Consider the following 23,462-nt stretch of genomic DNA (forward strand, 5'->3'; position numbering starts at 1 on the left):
TTACTTTACGTCGCAAGCGCCGGGTTCGACGAGAACGATAACCGGTGTTTGAGGTACCTAAAAGCACCGTTAGTGGATTGGGAGGATCCGAAATGACGTGTTTTGGGCGACGTCGACTGCTTTCCATTCTGTCCGCAGGATCGGGAATGCCCGTTCACCGCGCGCTGTCTTAAACTCTTAGTACTGGTAAAATTCCAAAGGTTGGTTCTTATTGGTATTGGTTTATATTCGTGTGTTTTGTACACAAGTTCGTTGTTGTTTAATTATTTCGTGAACTTGGTCGCAAGCGGTTTGTAATTTGTGATGAATTCGATGAACGCATTTTACTCTACCATATTCCATTAAGCGTTAATATATATTTCGGAAAGTGGAGGTGTTTGTGGCAAATACCAAGTAGGTACCTAGCGGGTGATTTTCAAACATATATTCGTGTCTATTAAGTTGCACTCGGCGAGTATCATACCTATTGTAAACAGTTTTAGTAGAAGTAATATCACTAATCTGTACATGGTTCAGGCTAAGCGACAAAAAAGACTTTTGGGCGGGTACGCGAGGAGTGAAATTGTGTGATTGGTTTTATTTTGTCTATTTAGTGTTTCTTCAGGTTTAAATGTGTAATACTATGGGTTATTAACTGTTCAATATCTGTGAAAGTGTACAAATGTGGGAAAATGAAACAAAGCCGCTGGACGTAACTTCTCGGGATTCTCCGAAAAGTCTACTGAAAAATCTCAGTAAATGACCACCATTTTACTCAGATTATATTTCATCCCATCTCATCTCATTTCATAACATCTAATCTCATTTCATTTAATTTCATCCCAGTTGATTAATGTCTCCAATTAATCATCTTCATTTCATTTCAATTCATTTCACTCCATATTATCATTCTTCATAAAAATAAGCATTTAAATTAAAATAAGATTTGACTTAAAGGTCTTAATTGCCAGGTCATAAAAGTCCTTATAAAAGATAATGTCAAAATAAATCAACGGTCAAACAGTCAAATAAGGTGACAGTATTGACATTTATGAAAATCATTTTTATCTTCCTTCCAGTCAAGTTAATGAATTTCTAGTTTCTATTGTGTTATGTACGTTGCTGTGATTTCCGTGCACGCTCTTGTAGATAAAACAGAAGTTCGTTAGGATAAAAAATAACTATTTTTATTGTGATTTCGAGATTGATCCGCTCTTTAACTTATGCCTTAAATCTAGTGCAATTTTTTTAAGTACTGTCGTGTAATAAATGAAGAAATAAAATTGTGCATGTAAGATTGTGAGTACTGTTTAAAAAAATTGTATCAATAAAAACGTTGTAACACGTAGTATTTGCATTAAAGAATTATTGTACAATGTCTGGAGTACTTGCCGGTCATGTGTCTAAACGCAAAAGAGGTCAACATGTAAAAAGTCGTGCAGGTAGGCTGGAATGATTGCGTTGCGCTTGCCAGGTTGCCCACTGCTTGGAGTTCTTAGATTTATATTTGCTTCTTCACGAAACATTCCAATAATCTTTCTTACAATGTGGGAACGAGGTTTCATTATTACTTCTATCTTAGGAAATATATCATTTTTTTGTGGGAAAACTATGTTAAAAGTGTGGATTTACATTAAAATATACACCACCCGCATCATTTTCATAGTGAATTTTTTTTGTTTACTCAAATAAAATTCCACAGACTAACAAATATTTTTAAAACATAAGTTTTTTGAATCCAAGAATTATCATTTTAAATTGTCAAAAATAGTAGATGACAATTTTTTCTTTAAATAAGAAAACTACTTGACTAAAGTTAAATATAACAAACAAATTCTATAACGTAATTAGTTTTGGTGATTTCAAGGATACTTTGAAGCACAAGATTCTTTTCTTCAAAATCAGTGACTTTTTGAAAAAAAAAAACATCCTAATTAACTAATTTAGTTTTTGTGGAGGTCTAACATTAGTGAACTGATACTAACCCAGTTGTGTTGATTCAGGACAATGAAGAGCATGATAAGTTTAGAGTGGCATACATAAGCTTACTAGCAACGAGTCAAGCTATCTGCGTAAGAAGACTGCCATTGGGATGAAATGGTATTTCACTTCTATATTCTTCCCCTTAGCTATGAGAATTTTCAAGAAATGTAATTACAATACAGGTTTCTACCTGGTTCACCGTTCAGAAACAAAGAGTTTGTGATGTAAAACATTTTATGGTACCTATTTGGAAATGCTTTCACTTAAAATGGTATTGAACCTATAGGTATAAAAGAAGAAGGCAGGAAACCCTTCTATCAGTGTTTCCTGCCTTCCTGTGCTTAAATATGATATAATGCTGATGCGAAAGCTGTTGGGATGCACCTTTGGGGCTCTAGTCTTGGCATTCAAGTAGTATTGGTGAAAATTGATGAAACACCAAAAAACTGCTAATGAAACTTCCTTAATTTCAAAATACACAGTCACAAAATGTAATTAGTTTTTTCTTGAAAATTTTCATTCATAAATACTACTAAAGCTTCTGATACATGATCTAAATAATCATTCGTCAAAATACATATTATATATTTAATAATCAAACTTAGGTATAGGAAATGAATACTCAGTCCAGAACCTTTGGTATATTTATAAAGCAAAATAAACTGGATAACATGAAATCGGTCGCATGTTTTTGGGTTTTAATTATTATTCATAAGGTATAGAAACATTCATGCATGGTAGTTTTAGTTACAAAACTAAATAAATAAAAATATAAGATTTTTTTAAGACGTTTGCAGTATCTGATTATGTGAGCAGAAATCATAAGTTTTACACCTTCAGTTTTGAAGCGTTAGAACAGAAATGCTATCTATACAGATGGTTTCTTTCTGCTATGTACAATGGTTTCGTCGTAGTAAAAACCCCCATTTATGTTATATATATATACTGGTGGTAGGACCTCTTGGGAGTCCGCACGGGTAGGTACCACCACCCCGCCTATTTCCGCCGTGAAGCAGTAATGCGTTTCGGTTCGAAGGATGGGGTAGCCGTTGTAACTATACTGAGATCTTAGAACTTATATCTCGAGGTGGGTGGCGCATTTACGTTGTATATGTCTATGGGCTCCAGTAACCACTTAACACCAGGTGGGCTGTGAGCTCGTCCATCCATCTAAGCAATAAAAAAAAAAAATATTCAGTAAGTAACTTGTTTAATAGTAAGCATTGTTACAACTCTGCATTAAAATAGTCGATAATATCACAGCTGCTTATTTTGTGTTATACACCTTGTCATACATGTACCCAAGAGCTTATATTAGAATTGTGCTAGGTATTAAGTCACACTTACTCTAACCGACGCCATCTAGGCGGGCTTCGGATAGCCTGCCGACCGAGAGGGTTGGTGGTCGTAGCGCCGACGATCGCCGGTCCGGCGTCCCGAGGGGGTGGGTGATGAGAGAGATGTGCTCCACACTAAACGCTTCACTTTCCCCCTTTTGCCTTTTCATGAGTTCTGTCTCATGCGAGGCTTGGACGTTGGTTGTTGAGCGACATGAGGTTTTAGTCGTTTCGGCTCAGACATGCTTCTCCCGCCATCCCCAATGGAGGGCGGAAGTCCGGCGATTTCCTCCTGACAAAAAAAAAGGATTAAGTCATATCTTATCCAATGTTCGAAATATCTAATGCTGACCAAAGAAAAATAAGATATCCCATCCTTCAAACCTGAATATAAGACGGCTTCTCAGTAGATATAGGATAGCAGTACCTTTTTTGCCACGAGGAAATCTATAGACTCCCACCTACAGGCCATGGGCGGTAAGATAGGTAGGGATGTATGATTTTAACCACCTAAAATTTCATCAGATGCAGACCGGATGCAAGGCGGCTCATTACATGCGGAGCGCATAAAATAGCAATACTTAGCTGTGTTGACTTGTGTCGTACCTATACGTTGGTAGCCCAAGGGGCTATTTTAGCTACTCACGCACTGGTAGATGAGCTCACGGGCCCAACCTGAGAGCTTTTTAAAACTGGCTCTAGCAAGAACAGTGATTCGCATAATCTACCACCATGTCGAAATCGCAATCCACTTAGATGATCGAACGAGAAACTCAGTGGGTTGTATCCATGAGCTAATTCGCACGTTGAACTCTTCAAAATCGACGAGTTCGACGAGGACGATGACTGGTATTTCTTTTTCTTCTTAGTCGCATACTTCATTTCTGAAGGTCGTGTCCCTGAAAGCCCTTCGTAGCTCTTTGTACCATCAGGTATTTAAAGAACCCAAAAGCATCGAGAGCGGATCTGGAGGATCCGACAAGACATGTTTTGGGCGACGGCGGCATTACGTTGCCCCGTGGAGCGTCGATTAACAATACGAGCTACCACTTCTATTTTGCAAATATTTACAACTAGCAAAACCCGATCGCGCTCGGATGTGACTAATTGTATAAAAACCATTTTCTTGAAAGGATCCCGTGCGCTACTTATCGCACGTTGATCGCAATATATTATAGCCTATTTGCTTTTCTAATAAGCTATAACATTATGGAGTTTCATCATTAGGCAGCGGCTTGGCTTAGGCAGCGGCTTGGCTCTGTCCCTGGCATTGCTGAAGTCCATGGGCGATGGTAACCACTCACCATCAGGAGGGCCGTATGCACGTCGGCCTACAAGGGCAATAAAAAAAAAAAAGTCCAATAGTTGTTGCGTGAAAACCCAACAAATATTTATCCGCCCATTACAAACTTTCGCGATTAAAATATTAGTAGAATGCTGTCAGCTAGAACGAGTTCGTATAGTTTTTAGCCAATATTTGTCACGATACCGTCGCACGATCTCAATTTCGAACCCTAATTATTTTTAAAGTTATCCCTTAACAATATTTCTCCAAAAGGATCCATAATTATGATTATTTTTTAAGTAATAATATCGAATTCTACAAAACGAACGCATATGTACTTTCAAATCATAGTCATCGTGTCCTATTGATAACAAGGATAGCCCTAAGAAGACTGAGGTAGTGTCAAACTGAGTACTCAAACAAACCTAAGCGCGGTCAGTCCTGACGTGACAACGTCTCCGATATTTATTTGAGATGAATTTAAGTGGGAGCTGTCGTATTCTATACGTTGGTCCGACCAGATCCGCATCGCTCTTGATACCACAGTTTATAACGCTCTCCATACCACCAGAGACAGAAACAGATGGAGAAAGATCGTGCGTGAGAAAGTGATACAGAAGTATGGTCACAACCCTCAGCTTAAGCCTTTGCCTTTGAGGAATACGAAGCAAGGCGGAGGTCGCATTCTTTCATGGCTATTGAGAAGCCGTTACGAAACAATGATCAGCTATGATGAGGTTATATGTTTTATCGATACAATTGAAACAGCGGCATCGACAATCAAAGGTAGTTTTTAGTAGTCGTCGTGGCCTAACGGATAAGACGTCCGGTGCATTCGTGTTGAAGCGATGCACCGGTGTTCAAATCCCGCAGGCGGGTACCAATTTTTCTGATGAAATACGTACTCAACAAATATTCACGATTGACTTCCACGGTGAAGGAATAACATCGTGTATTAAAAATGAAACCCGCAAAATTATAATTGCGTAATTACTGGTGGTAGGACCTCTTGTGAGTCCGCGCGGGTGGGTACCACCACCCTGCCTATTTCTGCCGTGAAGCAGTAATGCGTTTCGGTTTGAAGCGTGGGGCAGCCGTTGTAACTATACTTGAGACCTTAGAACTTGTATCTCAAGGTGGGTGGCGCATTTACGTTGTGGATGTCTATGGGCTCCAGTAACCACTTAACACCAGGTGGGTTGTGAGCACGTCCACCTATCTAAGAAATAAAAAAAAATGGTAGTTGGCATCCATTTTGTGGTTCCCGTGTAAGGAATGCACTTTCGGACGAAATTGCCACATCAAAGTCCGGAACTATCTTTATATCGCTCAGAACAAACAAGCCATAATCCCACCGTCGCATAAACCAGTCTACGTTGATACATGGCAAATAGTCTGCGAATGTGAGTACTCGTGAACGCCCTTCATTTTTAGTAAAACTGAATACATTGCGGCAAGGGCACGGACTCGTGCCTCTTACCTTTTGATTAAGAAGCACTAGTTAAACCGCTGGTTCAGGCAGAGCTGCGGCCTGTACCCAACAAATACTTTTACAATTCAATAACACATTTGAATGTTGTACTCGCTAGTGACTTCGTTCTCGTACTTGACAAACGTAACGAGTCGTACTCAAAGGACGATCTTTGTAGTTCAATTCGCAATTAACATAACAAAGACACGGTAATTGTGTCCACCGTTACATTATAACGTTGTTGACGTAGCGCAACGTGAATATATGAATTTTATTTTACATAATATTAGATTATTTAGATCTATATTCTATAGATGTTTATGCGTTACTCCGTGTTCTGCCAACAATTATTTAATTTAGTTAGTAGTAGAGCGCATTTTAAGCCTTCATGGGTAGTTATCAGCACCCTGTCTGTTTTACCAGGAAAATCGTTGTGCGTCCCGTTCCCGGTTGAAGGGAAGAAAAACGGTTAAGTAAACTAATGTTGACCTTTGGATTTGATCTCAAGGTGTATGAAGGCTTTGAGTGCTTTGACGTTGTTGTCACAGACCACAGTGAAAAAAAATCATATTACCCGGTACAGATTAATTTCGAGTATAATTTGTATAAATGACCGTTGGTTCGGGAAGTTTATCTGTGGTCGTGCTGATATTCATCAATATCATGGTCATTAATAAAAAATCGAATAAAATCACCGACGATTCTAGATTCTAATATATTTTTTGTTTTGTTTACATTGGTAAAGTAGTATTTAACTGTTCTATTTATTTTGTAGATAAATAAGCGACTGGTTGAACTTTGTTTTATTGGTAACACTAAAGATCGTTAATATCTAGTGAACAAGAAAACAATGCTAGGTACTTAACTTTCTGTCTTTGCCTTTTCATGTATATGCATGTAGGTAGCATATAAGTATGATAGCTATAGAAGACCTTGATCCTTGTTAAACTTCGTTAAGACAATTTTGTTCTACGCGATGTTAATGACGTTTTAATTTTAATTTTAACGAACGTAATGTGATCTCTCGAATAATTAAAACCGAACATTTTTAGTGAAATAAAATAGTGAATTCTAAAAGTTATATTCAACGAACAGGTCGAGCCTTGTAACCTTGCTCTGTAAATAATCTATTAACCGATTTTAAAGAAATGCTCGCAACTTTGTCGATGTAAATTTTTTCTTTTATAGAAAATAGAGTTTTCAAAATTGATTTAAAGTACATTATTGAGTATCCCATTAAGGAATTTAAATATATGTATTTTGCCTGCTTGAAATAAAATAGTTCTTAACTGCACGTGCAAATTTAATACGACGCATCGCATAATATTGATTAGATAGAGTTGTTTCGTTTGTGGGAAAACCCGGGATATAGTCTGTTCCTTCTTTTTTTTTCTTCTCGGAAACATCGACAAACGCTTCCTTCAATTTACAAGTTAAATTTGTTCTTCAAGTTAAATTTGTTTCTGTGCGATTCTTTCCAAAGTATGAAATTACGATGTGTCTGATGTTTTTCTTTTCGGAGTGTTCGAAACTTTTGCTAGCAATACATTTACGTACGTCCCAAATCTCGGTTACCTTGGTCAACTGCGAAGTCAATGGCCAACTTGTTATTGGAAGGCTTTGTATGAAACTATTGTCGTTTAAGAGTCTTTATTTGAGTAAGAACTGTGTAGCGAGAGAATAAATTATTTTTGATTGAAATGCGCGCACGAATTCAAGGTCGAAGCAATTGCCGGAACCCATAGTTGTAGCAGCGTAAATCCCATCGTCCCGTTGAGTTATCGTGACATGAAAATAACGATGTTATCCTCTGCCCGCTGAGTTTCTTGCCGGATCTTCTCAACCGGTCGCAATTCCGATCCGGTAGTAGATTCACTCTCGAAGCAGCTGCTCTAGGTCTCATTCGGGGGCGTTAGGGTAGCTGTTAGCAAATCCCATCCCTCCTGGCTGAGCCTGTGCTCGCCCACCTGTCCTGGTGAAACCGGAATGGCCTACGGACCACCAGTAATCATTCCTTCATAAAAAACACATGATTATTGCGGCAAAAATAGATAGGATTATGGTAACAACAGGTATTTGTTTATCTCCGTCTCATTGATCTACGTTTACGATTATTTTCGGATGACGATAACAAAACATGGAGATCACGTTCTTGCGTCATTTTTCTAATACATTGATATTAATTTGCGATAACTTTTATCAGTTTTAATCACGTTGTTCAGCAGTCGATATCCTTGATTCGTCTGTCTCGTTACGTCACACTCTGTACTTGTCAAACACTTTTGATAAGTTAACGTAGACAATAGCGGCCCGAAATGAAGCTTCCGTTTTACCCGAACTCGGACGCGTGCTCCGCCTATTCCCAACGCACATGCGGAGTTTGGGCGGTTTCATCGTAACCAATCAAAAATTTTTGAACAGGGCCCTGCGCTTCGACAGGCAAATTTTGTCGTGAAAAATAAATACAGCCAATAAAATTAACTGTTGAAATAAACAGGGTGTGTAGCAATCGTAACCGAAAATGAAGACGGCGTCAAGTGAAAGGCTCGTTGAATTAATTATTCGTACGTACGTATTTAATTAGGAAAAATTGGTACTTGCTCGCGAAATTCGAACACCGGGACTGTTACATCGCTCGCTACAAATGCACCGGGCGTTTTATTTTTTAGGCCACGACGACTTGAAACTTTTTTTAAAATTCGACTTCATTTTTTTAAACTGCCACGTTTCTGTAGCGCCTCGGGGATGTTTGCAGACGCCGGTGTTGACGGCTTTGCCGCAATACTTAGGAAACGAGCAGCATCCCTGATGCGGCGGGTGCGTGGCGGCTCCAACGGTTACCTGCAACTCATTGCGAACAGAATAGAGATGGATTGTCCATTCTTCTTAACATGGAATCGCCTACATGTGGCGGGATAAATATATGTATCTCCGAATTGTATTTTCATATATGGGCAAAAATATGGTCTCAAATAAATTATTATTATTATTATTGAGGCTTTTTGACAAAAAGGATTGTAATATAGCGAATAAAATAAATCGCACATACGGTGCTATAAAGTCACTTATGCAATTTTTGTTAACACTGAACTGAGCATGAGAAAATACCTTTTTTAATGGCCATTAGTGAGACGAGAGAGATGTTTGCTCTTACTGATGAAGTTTGTAGTTAATTTTATTTCTATAGCCTAGCAGAGCTATATAAGAATTGTTTAATAAGATGTTGAATTTTTCAACGTTTCTCCTGATAAATTACATAACTTGCATAGAGACGTTATCACATTCTATGTTCGAAATGATCAACTGAAAAACAACAACTTCGATTGTATTACAAATTTTTTCTTTCTTTCTGGTCGTTCCCTCAATGCTGAGGATCGTGACTGTATGTCAATCTTCTCCACTCGGTCCGGTTCTGCGCCATATGTACCGCTCCCCATATCTGGTCTCCAGTCACCTCCTTGAGTTTGTCAACCCATCGAGCTGGCGCTCTTCCTCTAGCGCGCTTTCCCTCCATTTGTCCGAGAATTGTGAGTTTCTCCAGGCTGCGCAATGAGGATCGCATTATGTGCCCAAAGAAACTCCGGATCCTTTCCTGGCACATAGTCAGCAGGCGCTTGGTGACCTTCAGCTCTTCGAGGATGGAGACATTGGTTCTCATAGCTGTCCAAGGAATGCGTAGCAGCTTTCTCCAGCAATAATTTCAAACGCCTCAATCTTTTTGCGTTCCTTTTTCCTGAGACACCAAGTCTCCACCCCGTACAGGAAGATAGAGAAGACCAACGTACGAACCAGACGCATCTTAGTTACTCGGCGAATATTACGATCTTTCCAGATTTTATCGAGGCTAGTCATGGCACTTTTAGCCATCCCGATACGGCGTCCGATTTCTTTCTCGCAGTTACCACTGTTAGAGATCAGCGACCCCAAGTATATAAATTCCTCCACTATATTTTTATTTCAAAATTTTACTCATAGCGAATAGGCTCTCGCATGGATATATGTATGTATGACAGATCGATATAAAGTAATGTGTTTTCATTGTAACTCGAATAGGGTCAAGGTGAGCGCTAATTGCATACGAAATATAGATAAGGCGAAACCCATAGCTTACAAATTGCTTTCATATAAAATTGGGTAGGATATAAAATAAAATAAAATTGAGCCGAAAACGTTTTGAATAATTCTTAACTTAATTAAGTTTAAAGTTTGTTGGAGATTTATATTCCTATTCGTGTATGTAATACCTTTTTCTATTTCTAATGTTTTGAATACGGACTGTTTTCAGTGTTCGTCGATTCATTATTATTTTAATCAATTAATGTTTTTCTTTTGAAAAAAAAAAACCCTATAAATATTAGAATCATCAAAAAACTAGAACCCCTATAAAAGTTAGAATAGAAAAAAAGAATTATAAAGATTTTGATCGCATATTCATAGAAATAAAAGTCAAACTAGATTATATTAGGAAAAAAAAGTCTTAAAATTCATATTTTGTATATTCATATTTTGTAAAATTTGTAATTCAAAGAATCGGGATCAAAGGGATTGAAATAATATTTTCGTCATTAGACAGAATATACAGACCCAAGTATACGCGCTTATGATAATACATATTTGTCCGTTATCAGAGATAGTATCAATTACCTTATTCTCCTAATTCCCCTCACTTGAATATTGGTGCACAAGCATGAGTGTATCACATTCCTGCTCAGTTATAGCGAAAACGGTATGGTTCGTTATCTACACATATGTCATAAAATATGATGTTTATATGTATTAAATACAATAGGCGGTGAGCCGGATTGGAGTTGCCTGTCAGCTAAATTTTAATGCAATTTTGGCAGTTTTACCTTACCGTTCATGACATCAGACGGTATTCAATCGTTGAAAAAGAAACGCGTGTGATAAAAAAAAAACTTAAATGGCTAGAATATAACAATAACGCTAGCGAGATGTTTTTGCGGTTTTTTTTTAAATGTTTTCGCATGCATCGTCAGTTTCGTCCCTTTTAGGTAATGGTTGTTCCGCATAGTATTATATCCTTAACATAATATATGCCTTATCGTTTAGCCTTCGGTCGAATTGAAACGGAAAGTTAGAACTCCCAACTCTTTGTCCAACAGGGCCCTTTCTTCGTCCAGTCTCACAAGCTAATCTTTCGATACTTTGGCCGAGCTTATGGGGCATTAGTACTATATACATTACGCTAATTCCTACTACTGAATTACATTCCCAACTACGATTGAACGCCACGATTACGCATTACTAAAGGAACGGTAGGCAGCGGCTTGGCTCTGCCCCTGGCATTGCTGACGTCCATGAGCGACGGTAACCACTCACCATCAGGTGGGCCGTATGCTCGTCTGCCTATAGGGCTATAAAAAAAAACTGTAACAATAATGAATACATTGCAAATTCACAGTGCTGAGAATGATGGCAATAATGCAGGACAGGAATAGAGAAGAAGTGCCCAAGGAGTTCTTGGAGACGGGACGCACGGGACGGAGGAATGCCATGCCGGACATCCTGCATCCACAAGGCGCGGAGGTTACGACCGCGGATCTGCCGTCCAGGCTGCAACAGCTCGTCACCACTGGTGAGAGTTCATTGCGATTTGTGTTTATTGCTTAGATGGGTGGACGAGCTCACAGCCCACCTGGTGTTAAGTGGTTACTGGAGCCCATAGACATCTACAAGGTAAATGCGCCACCCACCTTGAGATATAAGTTCTAAGGTCTCAAGTATAGTTTCAACGGCTGCCCCACCCTTCAAACCGAAACGCATTACTGCTTCACGGCAGAAATAGGCAGGGCGGTGGTACCCACCCGCGCGGACTCACAAGAGGTCCTACCACCAGTAATTACGCAAGTTATAATTTAGCGGGTTTGATTTTTATTACACGATGTTATTACTTCACCGTGGAAGTCAATCGTGAAAATTTGTGGAGTACGTATTTCATTAGAAATATTTTTGTACCCACCTGGGATTTGAACACCGGTGCATCGCTCAACACGAATGCCGGACGTCTTATCCCTTAGGCCACGACGACTTCAATGTGTCCCTTAAGTGATAAAGAACAGAATCACTGTCACATACTCATCGTATGTGACAGTATACGTATCAAGCGGTAACAGCAACCATCAGCTTAATGTACATATTACCAGCCGGCCAACACAGAGTGATAGAATATTCATACATAATTTAATTATTTTGAGTACATACACACACTACAAATTTAATGAAATCGATTTAACATTCGTCATGTGAAGTTACCAGGGAATACTTTTTCAAATTTTACAATATTATGTCGGCTACTTATAAACTAATTAATTAATGTTATTAAAGTCGACAATATAAATTCCAATTCACCTTGAGACATGGTCAAAATTTCACTTTATATTGTATTGTGATTACCTTTCGTAGAAATAGGAATTATATTACGCGGACGGAGGAGTATGAAATTTTCCACACTTATAGAGAATATAGAGAAGAAGTGCACAATGCTAATATTTTTTTAAAATAATGCATAAAAGATACATTAAATCAGTAAAGAAAACATTACACACACTACATACCATGTATTTAACGCACACACGCATGCATAATATTTATTGTCAAACTTTTGTTCTTGACGTCTGTGGTCAAATTGAGAATAGATTAAATATTGTTTGTCTTTATTAAAAAAATGTATAGTGTAGCCTTGCCAAATTTGTAATTATAGAAGTATAAAATACTATTATAATAGTGTACAACTTACAATTCCAATTAAAGTCGAATTTCGACTACTGTGGGACCTCTAGTAATTAAAAATACATAATCTTACGATACACCAAATTGGCCAATATTCATTTTATTGCTTAAGGACTCCGTAGATAGCTTTTCTGACCATTAGCTGTCTACTTAAGTCATCAGAGGTAATGTACGCTTTGACATCTACTACGAGAAAAATTTACGATAATTTATGACACAAAGCCCAAAACGTGTTCTATAAATTATTATTTAAGGTTTACGTATGTTTGAGAAAAAAGATAAAATTAAAAAAAAAAACTACGAGTTAATTCCCTATTTCAAGTAACGTGTATAATTCTAGCAATTGATAACGTATATACAAAATTTTAAAGATGTAGAGAAAATTGCCCTGATGCTGTCAACTCAGAATTCCGAGAACAATTTTTTGAAGCTTCCGAACGTTTCTAGGCTCTGAAAAAATATGAAAGATTTGCGCCTACCGTCCTTTATATTGCTTTACACAGCCGTTAGCCATGCTATTAACATTCACTGCAATGTGAAATCTTCGAGCTAATATCACATTCGTGATGACTCAGACTTCATGGTTGACAGTAGCTTGCATCACCCCATTGATTGGCACGAGATGATCATTAAACATCTGACGTCATTTACGTTTCAAACACGAGAATTATTAACTACTCTGCGCTCTGTTTTCTCTGTAATATAATTTTGTTTTATTAAATTACATTATTTTTTTTATTGCTTATATGGGTGGACGAGCTCACAGCCCACCTGGTGTTGTGTGGTTACGGGAACCCATAGACATCTACAACGTAAATGCGCCACTCACCTTGAGATAAGTTCTCAGGTCTCTGTATAGTTACAACGGCTGCTTCATCCTTCAAACCGAAACGCATTACTGCTTCACGTCAGAAATGGGCGGGGTGGTGGTACCTACTCGTGCGGACTCACAAGCGTTCCTACCACCAGTGAAAAGTGTACCATCGCAAGTGAACTAAACAAGTTTTAATTGTGTGTTTTTAGTTTGGTATTCCTTTCGCCTTGTGTCTGCCTTTTGTTTTGCTGTATTTGTGTCTTCATTTGTAGTCAGAACTAACTAATACTATTTATAGTACACTGCGAACTGGCTACCAGTCTTGAGCACGCCGACTCTGATCGACAGTTATACGCCAATTTAATACAGCAAAACCTTATTTCGTATTAGTCTCACGTTGCCTTCCTTATCGGTTAACACCTATTTACTTTCAAACCCGAATTCTTAATCTTAATCTCGCATTGTTATATTTTCGGTGTTTAAGAATACTCCGAGTGAACAGTCTTTATCAAGAATCTCCTTTGAAACATACGAATTAGTAAAAATTAATGTGATTATTGAAAACCAACAAGCCGTGACTGTCGTTAACGTGGTCATTTTACTTAGCAACTGGATTATCTTTCGAATGCAAATGACGTACGTACTTATCATTGTATCTTATCGTGTAATCGTTTTGTTTGTTTGTAATTGTATTCTTCATAGCTGCGTAACGCTGTAGGGCAGAATCTTCAATGCTACAATGTTGTTTGCAACTCTTTGCAAACAACGCCTTTTGGTGATGACATCCGCTCAGTAGATCTTTCCGTCGTCGTTATTCCCAAACAGCAAATATTCAAAAACTACCACATTTATAGTATACAAATATGCTCAAACTTATCTCAGTCTTAAATATCTTTAGTACTGGATTCTTTCAATGTTGGGTTGGTAGGACATGTTGTGATCTCTTACTATTTGATACCAACTTTCGAGAAATTTCCGGCTCGGGGCAATTATGTATATCAGTTTGAATGTTGAAGTTGTGATATCTATAGCCTGTGGTATTTTGGGTGATTTTACACAACGGGAATTGAATACAGATGCTCTTTTACAAAGTGTTAATATTGATGTTGGCATATCACCACTGCTCATTAGTGACATTTCTATGTTGAGTTTGAACCGTTTCGTAAGTCAGTTAAGAACATGAATGTGATATCTGTTTTTTTTTTGCAAATGTGTCTATTTATGGGAACATAAAAGTATCTTGAGCTGGTTTATTACAGTAATGCACCGGATAATTTAAAATTAAACGCAACTACGAATTGCATCAGTACTTGGATACTCCCCAAATAGTTTGCTCTAGCTAATATAATATTTGAGAGTATATTCATTTACATTTGTATGTATGTAGATCTTAATTGCATTATATTCGCATACCATATCAATTACGTATTCGTCGTGGATGACGTGTTCGTCTATTAGGCACTTATTAAAAATAATTACGTATACAAATAATATATGTGAGTTAGTAATTTATTAACCCCTCTAATTTAATACTTATAGATTCACGCCATGTCCTTTTCAGCATTAATTTGCTTACTTTTTAGAGTTTCAAGCGAAATGATAAAGAGAGCGACACTTTTAATATCATTATGTAGGTACATCAAGAGTATGTCCATAATGGTCGGCAGTTGTTATATCTCGCATTTTGTGACGATGTAGTCATATGGAATTTATATCTCCTCCTTGCGTTAATATTCCCCAATGCCGGGAATCGTGGCCTCTCTGAATCACTTTCTCATGGACTATCTTGCACCAGTTCAGTCTTATCCTCATGGATGCTGCATGGATGGCATCGTGGATTAATATATCATGGCACACAAACCAATATTTCTTTCTTTATTATCACCGCAAAATTTGAAAGGTGTCTCATATTTATATATTTTTTATATTAATTAAAAAATGGTAGTAGCCGTAAAGTCGTAAAATTTTATCAAGTCTAAGCTGGAGCTCATATACATCTACAACGTAAATGCACCGCCCACCTTGAGATATGTGTTCTAAGGTCTCAGTATAGTTACAACGGTTTCCCGGCCCTTCAAACCGAAACGCATTACTACTTCACGGCAAAAATATGCATCATAGAAAGTCTTTGCCAATAGAACCTTATTAATGTTCAAACTTATAATTTAAATTAATAATTATGGTCCAATTTCGACTACTAGGCGACCACTAGTACGAATAAAAATAGAATTAGCTACTGGGATGAAACATTTCATCAGCCTCGTGTTATCGTTATCAGTCATTGTTTTGTACGAGAGTCATTCGTATCGCAATCCGCCTGTCACATGTGATAATCGAAAGCCCGCGATGACGTTGTCGAGTCGACCGATTAATATCCTGATAATGCGGGGTAGTTCGTATAGCAAGATACTTTCATAACATTCTATTGCGTGGGTACTGTTGCCAGAATAAACACTTTATTGTTGATTTGTGAATTTCCATTTGCCATTTAAATTAATTAAGTTTGTAGACGTGGCAATATTCATTACTTATTGATATATATTATTGATATTTATTACATAAAAACAAATTCAAATCACAGACAACCACTTTGATTTATTTATTTGTGTCTATGTATTTTTATGTATGTATGTATATTGATTCAGTTTGGCAACCTATGTAATCTTCCGAATGGTGTAGAATAAGAAAGTGCTAAGATCCTAAGATCAAGCAATCGAAGACCAAAATAACGGTAATAGATAGAGCGCAACTTCTTCCACGCTCTGATGCACTCAGCGACTACAAGAAAGTAGCGGATTTCATATATCTTGGGTCGCAAATAATATCCGAGGATAGTTGCACGAGAGAAATACGCCGAAAATCCGTTATGGCTAAAAGTGCGATAGTGTGCAATTCAATATGCATTAATGAAATCGATTTAATCCATTATGATTCTTTTAGTTTTATTTACTCGGTAAAGTGCATTAAAGTCTTTAGTTGAATTTGAGTTTCCTTACACCCGTAAAATAGCACATACAGGTTGTAATTCTTTTTAATAACTTTTGTTTTGTTTACCGTACGCCGATAACGTAAAGGCCTACCTTTTGATATGACTGTAGTCGATTTCACGCGATTTCGACACGTGCTCGCTTAATTTGTTTTGGTATATAAAATGTAAACAATTTTATTCTTAGATTTCCGTAACACAATACTATCGTATTGTTTAACTACGATCGCGTTGGCCTTTTGCTTTGACATTTGAAGGGTATGTATATATTTTCAAGTAGCGTTGTTTGGCAAACTTTTGAGCTAGTTAAATTGGTGGTTTAATTTAAAAAAATGTTATTAAGTGATAAAGCATGTATAGATAGGATTATGGTCGTTTTTAAAATGTTCAGCATATTCATATTCTTAAAGTCGTCGTGGCCTAAAGGATAAGACGTCCGATGCATTCGTATCTAGTAATATATCGGTGCTCGAATCCCGCAGACGTGTACCAAATTTTCTAATGAAATACGTACTTAGCAAATGTTGACGATTGATTTCCACAATGAAGGAATAACATCGTGTAATAAAAATCAAACCTGCAAAATTCTAATTAGCGTAATTATTATTACTTGTGGTAGGACCTCTTGTGAGTCTGCACGGGTAGGAACCACCGCCCCGCCTGTCTCTGCCGTGAAGCAGTAATGTGTTTCGGTTTGAAGGGTGGGGCAGCCGTTGTAACTATACTGAGACCTTAGAACTTATCTCAAGGTGGGTGGCGCATTTACGTTGTAGATGTCTATGGGTTCCAGTAACCTGGTGGGTGGGCTTGAGCTCGTCCACCCATCTAAGCAATAAATAAATAAAAAGGTGGAAAGGTGGAAAACAACGACTATCTCGAATGTAGCACAATGTTAAATCATATCACTCCTTTTCTCGTTCAAATATTATCTCTTGATTTTATTTACCAAAAATGCTGTTATACTTGAACATTTCGGCACACGTCGTCAAATAAGGTTTTTATAAGCGTAAAGATATTACAAAACTTCAACTTCAAGGTTGTGCGGTTTTGTTCATTTTTTGAAACGTGAATCGTATTCGTAGGTAATGTATTACGAATTAATGCAATTCGAATTAACGCAATTTTATTGCAAAAATAACTTAATTAAACGAGAGCACGCTGTATGCCTTATTGCCAATTTGTTGTATATTTAATGTTTAATCTATCATTTACGGCTAATGCAGTTTTTTTTAAAGTTTAAATCAGAAAACGAAGTTACGTGTATGTTGATAAAATTTCACAGAGAGACCATCGCGCTTGTTAATTACTCAGTTTATTTAATTATTACGTGCGTAACATGAAGAGCGTTATCGAGTTTATAACTGCAGTATTAATGGCCTATGCACTCGTAAACATCAAGGTGAACACCTTACACAAGAGAACTACGAACAGAAATAGACACGAAGATTGTATTCAGAGTGTACTTCTATCATGAGTTGGTGTCATCAGATTGTTGACGCGAATTAAATAAGAATTCAGTCACAAGAAGGCCTTTTTTTTTTATTGCTTAGATGGGTGGACGTAATCACAGTCCACCTGGTGTTAAATGGTTACTGGAGCCCATAGACATCTACAATGTAAATGCGCCACCCACCTTGAGATATAAGTTTTAAGGTCTCAATTATAGTTAGTTATAAAGGCTACCCCACCCTTCAAACCGAAACGCATTACTACTTCACGGCTGAAAATAGGCGGGGTGGTGGTACCTACCCGCGCGGACTCACAAGAGGACCTACCACCAGTAATTACGCAAATTATGATTTTGCGGGTCTGATTTTTATTACACGGTGTTATTCCTTCACCGTAGAAGTCAATCGTATTTGTCAAGTAATATTTTCATTAGAAAAATTGGTACCCGCCTAGGCGCCTGCGGGATTCGAACATCGATGCATCGCTCAAGACAAATGCACCGGACGTCTTATCCTTTAGGCCACGAGACGACTTAAAATGATAAACTCCATAAATTTAAATTGTAATTTCAGATCCCGACAATCCACAGGCGGGCGCATCGACGACGGATCTGGACGTCAAGAAAGCAGACGAACAGACCGCTAAAAAGGACAGCTGCAGTTGAGCTGTCGGTCTCACTCAAGGTCGAAAGACCGAACTGGACTAGCCCAAAGCTAAAGTAATCTCAACCAGGTATAGTATTACGTAGTCACACTTCCGCAGGGGCGCGGTCGTACAAATGTAGTTTAGGCGTTTTTAGTTTGACAAATTAAGTTTGACGTAACATTGACGTTTGACGTAACATTGACGTTTGACGTCATCTGTAATGGTATCTATGAAATGATTTATTAATTTATTGTGCACCAATAATATTATCCCAAACGATCGTTTTCGATAAGGTCCGCAAAGGCTTCGTGGGTATATATCGACTTGGCTTGGACACTGTCATTAATAAATCTATGTGCGGCAGTAAAACCAACTCGATCGAAAACCCAAACTGCTTTTGTTGGCTAATGTTAAAAACGTCAAAAAGTTTCTTGAAGAGCAATGAAATCAGATAATATTTATATGAATCATTGTTTGCCTAGTAACTGATAATATCATTTTATGAATACAAAAATCGTTCTGTTGTCTTATGTTTTTGTACGAATAAAATTATTGACACAGTGACGATGTAGTATGGCAGCTTTTTTACATGATAAATGTCACAATGAGTCGTTTCGTTCCTTTCAAAATTATAACAAATTTAATTCTAAACTATATTTTCAAATTTAATTCTTATATTTATACGATTGTTATAATCTGTAATTAAAATATATTTTTTCATGCAGCTTGTCTATGGGTTTTGTTGAGACATTTTCCACAACTGTTACATTACAGACTGATCAGACGATATTTTTACACACGCTTAATAGGGATATTTGCTAAATTTAATCTTGTACATTGGCTTAAAAGCAAATACCACCAATAAGAAAACTTGCGAAAACAGCATCGAAATTAGTTAAGTGTAATGAGTAAGTGATGTATGAATGAGTAGTAAGAAAATATTTCCCAACTCCCTCGCACCCCTACAAGCGACGCCTTAAACAGTTGTGAATACTCTTGTTTTTACTTCACTACTAATCCCACTACAAAAGCTTAAAAGCTTTCTGACTTCGTTCTTTTATAAATCGATTTATTCTTGCAAATAAATATATTTTAAGTGACAACACTATTTAAACAAAAAGCACACACATATTCGAATTTTGTGTATAAATTGATTTTATATTTACATAACATTGCTTATTCGTTAATCTTAAAGAAAGATATGTAAAAACAAGTGAAAGTAATTAGACAATACAATTTATTCTAGAATAGTGAAATAGAAAAGTGATTAAGAATGTGCGTGTTTGTAGTTGAATTTTTAATGTAGATTTTGCTATTATATTGAAAAACCTATATTCGGCTTTTTCTGTACAAAAGTATATTTGTGAGTAATTTGTATCGATTAAATATTGTGCGTAATTGATGTGGCAAAAGGACATAGTGTTGACTGTGGGGTTGCCAGATAAAATGAATTAACTCGTAAAATATATTAATGGTGCCACATGATGACACCTTAATATCTAAATAAAAAATGTCAATTTTGTTTAAAAGACTAATAATCCTAAATATTGGATTTGTATTGATATATTTAGTGGCAAGCGATTAGAATATTATTAAAATTTATGGTTCATGTTTTGCATGTATGTGAGTAATGTGTAATGTTCGGTCTTGCTACCTGTGGTTGAATAATGAAGAAAATGTAAATACGTTTTCTAATATTATAAATTATTTGCGTATTTTATCAATCGTTACATCTAACAATATTGGTATAAGTGGCCCCATGATGTTATGACCAACAGAAAGCTAGCACCAGACTAGAATTGGACATAGCGAGAAATTAAACATATCAAATGAGTTGATTAGTCTCAGATAAACGAATCTGCCTTTTTAAAATATATTTTAGCAAACAGAAAATCCAATAAAGATTGTTTTTTACAAAACATTTCTTCAATTTTCTTTAACACAGCTGTTATGTTGATTAATTTATCGCCACGTGCAAATGCAAGTAAAGAAAGTGGACTTTAATCTATTGCTACGTCTATTTGGTAGGAAATTCGTTCTTAATTCTACACAGAAATTAATTTTATAACTTCATATATCATCATCTCTGACACCGCTATTTTATTTACATTCTACATTAATACGAACTGCTTTTCAAACAGGAAATAATTAACTTTAAAGGAAGTCCTCTTTTTTTACATGCATATTGAAATGTTTTTGTTTTGTTCAGATTATGTTCTAAAATTTTCCAGTGATGTGAAATATAAATTTTAACTCAAATAAGCGAGCCGTATTCGAGCTCACAAAGTATAACACAGACGTACTATCAAACATAACTAAATTTTTCTTAATTTTTCCAAAAAATCTGTCAATAAAAATAAAGTTGGACATAGTACATAGCGGGGTACTATATAGCAGCCCTCTGTCGCGTCATATTTGTTACGATCAAGAAATACAGTTATTTCTAAATTTGTATGTAATTTATTTTTATGGGTAGACGCCCAGATTTCTCTTCATCGGACCAACATTGTATTTGATACAATTAAAATTTTTCAATCGATCAAACGTACGGGCCACGATATCATTATCCATTAGCCTGACTAATTTTATTATATAGTCTACTTGCATTAAAACTGTATAATCTCAAAACTTCCTAATTTTAAAGGAGAGTGTTTTAAAGGGTTGCAACACTTTATTTTTTATCAGTTACATTATCTGTCTTTTAAAGTAAGATATAATGATGTATCAATTTGTTAATAGTAGTAAAAAAATAGGTAAACTAAAAAAAAAAACTAAAACTAGACTATGCTCTTTTGACAGTATTTATGAAAAAAATACTGGTGATACCAAATGATTCCGCATATTAACTCAATTTCGAATATTTTTGGAAATTGTACACTTTTAATGCAAAAAGACGATATATGTACCTACTATTTATAGATAGCTGTTAAACTAGGCATCACAGAAAGTCTGTTGGACCGAACAGTTTTATTTAAAAAGGAAAGTATGATGTGTAAAAAAATGTTCGTGTATTATAATATTTTATGTTAAAATTTCGTAACTTCCTAATTATATTTAATGTATACGCTTAGTTATTTATTTTTAGTATTCATTAGCATTTTATTTATTTATTTCTGTTTACGTGCTGTCGGTACTGGATTAGAAATAAAGAAATCATTTTAGTTTTTCAGCTAGATGTTTAACGTTTGTATTTTGTGTCTTGTCTATATGACGTCAAATGAATCATTTCTTAATATTTAATTAAACGCACAAAATATATGTACGTATGTACAATGGAGTTAACGTTACACAATATCTTATGATTTTTGAAATGCAGAACTTTGTTTGTAGTAAAGGTCTGAAAAAATAATACAGATATATTTTTAAACTAAACTTGTTGAAAAAAGCTCAACATTTAATAGACAAAATGAACCAAGAACAAAGAATCTCAGAACGCAATTTCCACGTAATAATGTCATGTAGTATAATGCCTGTATACATTTAAACAATGGGAAATATGAAGCGACCCATAAGATTAAGATTTCCACACGTCGCGCTTTTGTTTTTTATGCAACAAGCCTCATAGATTTGTCAAACCGTTTGCCGTCTCTAGACTTCATGAAGTCGCGAATTAATATCACAGTATGACTAATATGAATGTTCTGGAAAATCACACCTTACGTAATATCCACATTGAATAAAAATTAAATGAGAAATGTTGGTAGCTAAATTTTGTATCGTTAAGTAGACTTTTTCTATTGGATAAGTGATTGTTTCAAAATATTCGTGAAGCTTCTTAAATTCGTCTTCTTCTTTGTCTCCCACTAGGTGGGGTCGGGAGAGCGAAAATTTCTATTCCATTGTCTGCTATCAGCCGTCGTCTCAACACTCACTCCGTTCTCTCTCATATCGTCATTCACACACTCCATCCATGTCTTCTGCGGTCGACATCTTCCCCCTCTACTGTGAAGGATCTTGACGTGTGGTTCGATTTTATAGGGGTACTGTGTTTTAATTATCAATTTTGACTATGCGGTCCATCTTTGCTGTACAAATGAAAAATAAAGATACACATTTTAAATGGCATATAGCGTTACCATTGATCATTCAGTAAATATAAAACAATATAGAGAATATATTCTACATTGTGAAATTGTGTTCGAAATAAATTGATCCCTATTTAAATGTCAATAATTTGATGATACATTTATTTATACTCTCCATAGTTTAATTGTATCTTTTTTTTTTCAATCCGTTTTAAATGTCAAAAATTTGATGATACATATAATTAAACTCCGTGGTTTAATTGTATCATTTAATTGACGTACCTACTGGCGTTTCATAGCGATCTACACGTTCTACCATGTAGGGACGTGCTAAGTCATTAATGTTCACAATTTGGATGTGGTACATGAAACCAAACATAAAATAAACTGAATATCCAAGTTATTCGGTGCTGCTTTAAAGTAAGCATTTTTTTAAAGCGCTTTTTTATTTGTTTATTACATTAAATTCATGTTTGTGAGGCTCGGTTAATTGTTTAAATTACATCTTAATGTAACTACTTAGCTGTTAAGATGACGTGTTCACGTTTAATTACGAATGTCGATTTACTACACTTAATAAATTTACAACATTCTTCTAGATCTCCATTTTATATTTAGTAGCTTTTATTTGTACTGGTATCATTAGAATTAGGATAGCTGTAGTTCGGGCTGTGTAGAATAGTGTAGATGTATTTATTTATATTTGTTAGTCCTGTATATTTATTTTTAAATACATCG

The 23,462-nt window shown here is 36.2% G+C and overlaps 1 protein-coding gene across 2 annotated transcripts; it reads left to right on the plus strand.

The window, feature by feature from the left end:
• Positions 1–1,017: 1,017 nt before the first annotated feature.
• Positions 1,018–22,851, plus strand: LOC114245790 (uncharacterized). Of its 2 annotated transcripts, XR_016324147.1 has the most exons (4): positions 1,018–1,421; positions 11,478–11,651; positions 18,627–18,786; positions 19,425–22,851. XR_016324147.1 is itself a non-coding variant. In XM_028178066.2 (3 exons), the coding sequence occupies exons 1-3, from the start codon at positions 1,355–1,357 to the stop codon at positions 18,716–18,718; spliced, it is 333 nt and encodes a 110-aa protein (XP_028033867.1). In that variant the 5' UTR covers positions 1,019–1,354; the 3' UTR covers positions 18,719–22,851. The 2 variants fall into 2 exon arrangements, 1 of the variants encoding a protein (XP_028033867.1); XM_028178066.2 differs by having other exon boundaries at positions 1,019–1,421; positions 18,627–22,851.
• The last annotated feature ends 611 nt before the right edge of the window (positions 22,852–23,462 follow it).

Source organism: Bombyx mandarina, chromosome 15 (assembly GCF_030267445.1).
Source record: "Bombyx mandarina strain Sakado chromosome 15, ASM3026744v2".
NCBI lineage: Eukaryota > Metazoa > Arthropoda > Insecta > Lepidoptera > Bombycidae > Bombyx > Bombyx mandarina.

Coding starts and splice junctions, on each gene's coding strand:
- LOC114245790 (XM_028178066.2), top strand. CDS start 1,355: ATGTCTGGAGTACTTGCCGGTCATGTGTCTAAACGCAAAAGAGGTCAA. Junction 1,422..11,477: donor ACATGTAAAAAGTCGTGCAG/GTAGGCTGGAAT, acceptor GCAAATTCACAG/TGCTGAGAATGATGGCAATA. Junction 11,652..18,626: donor GCAACAGCTCGTCACCACTG/GTGAGAGTTCAT, acceptor TTGTAATTTCAG/ATCCCGACAATCCACAGGCG.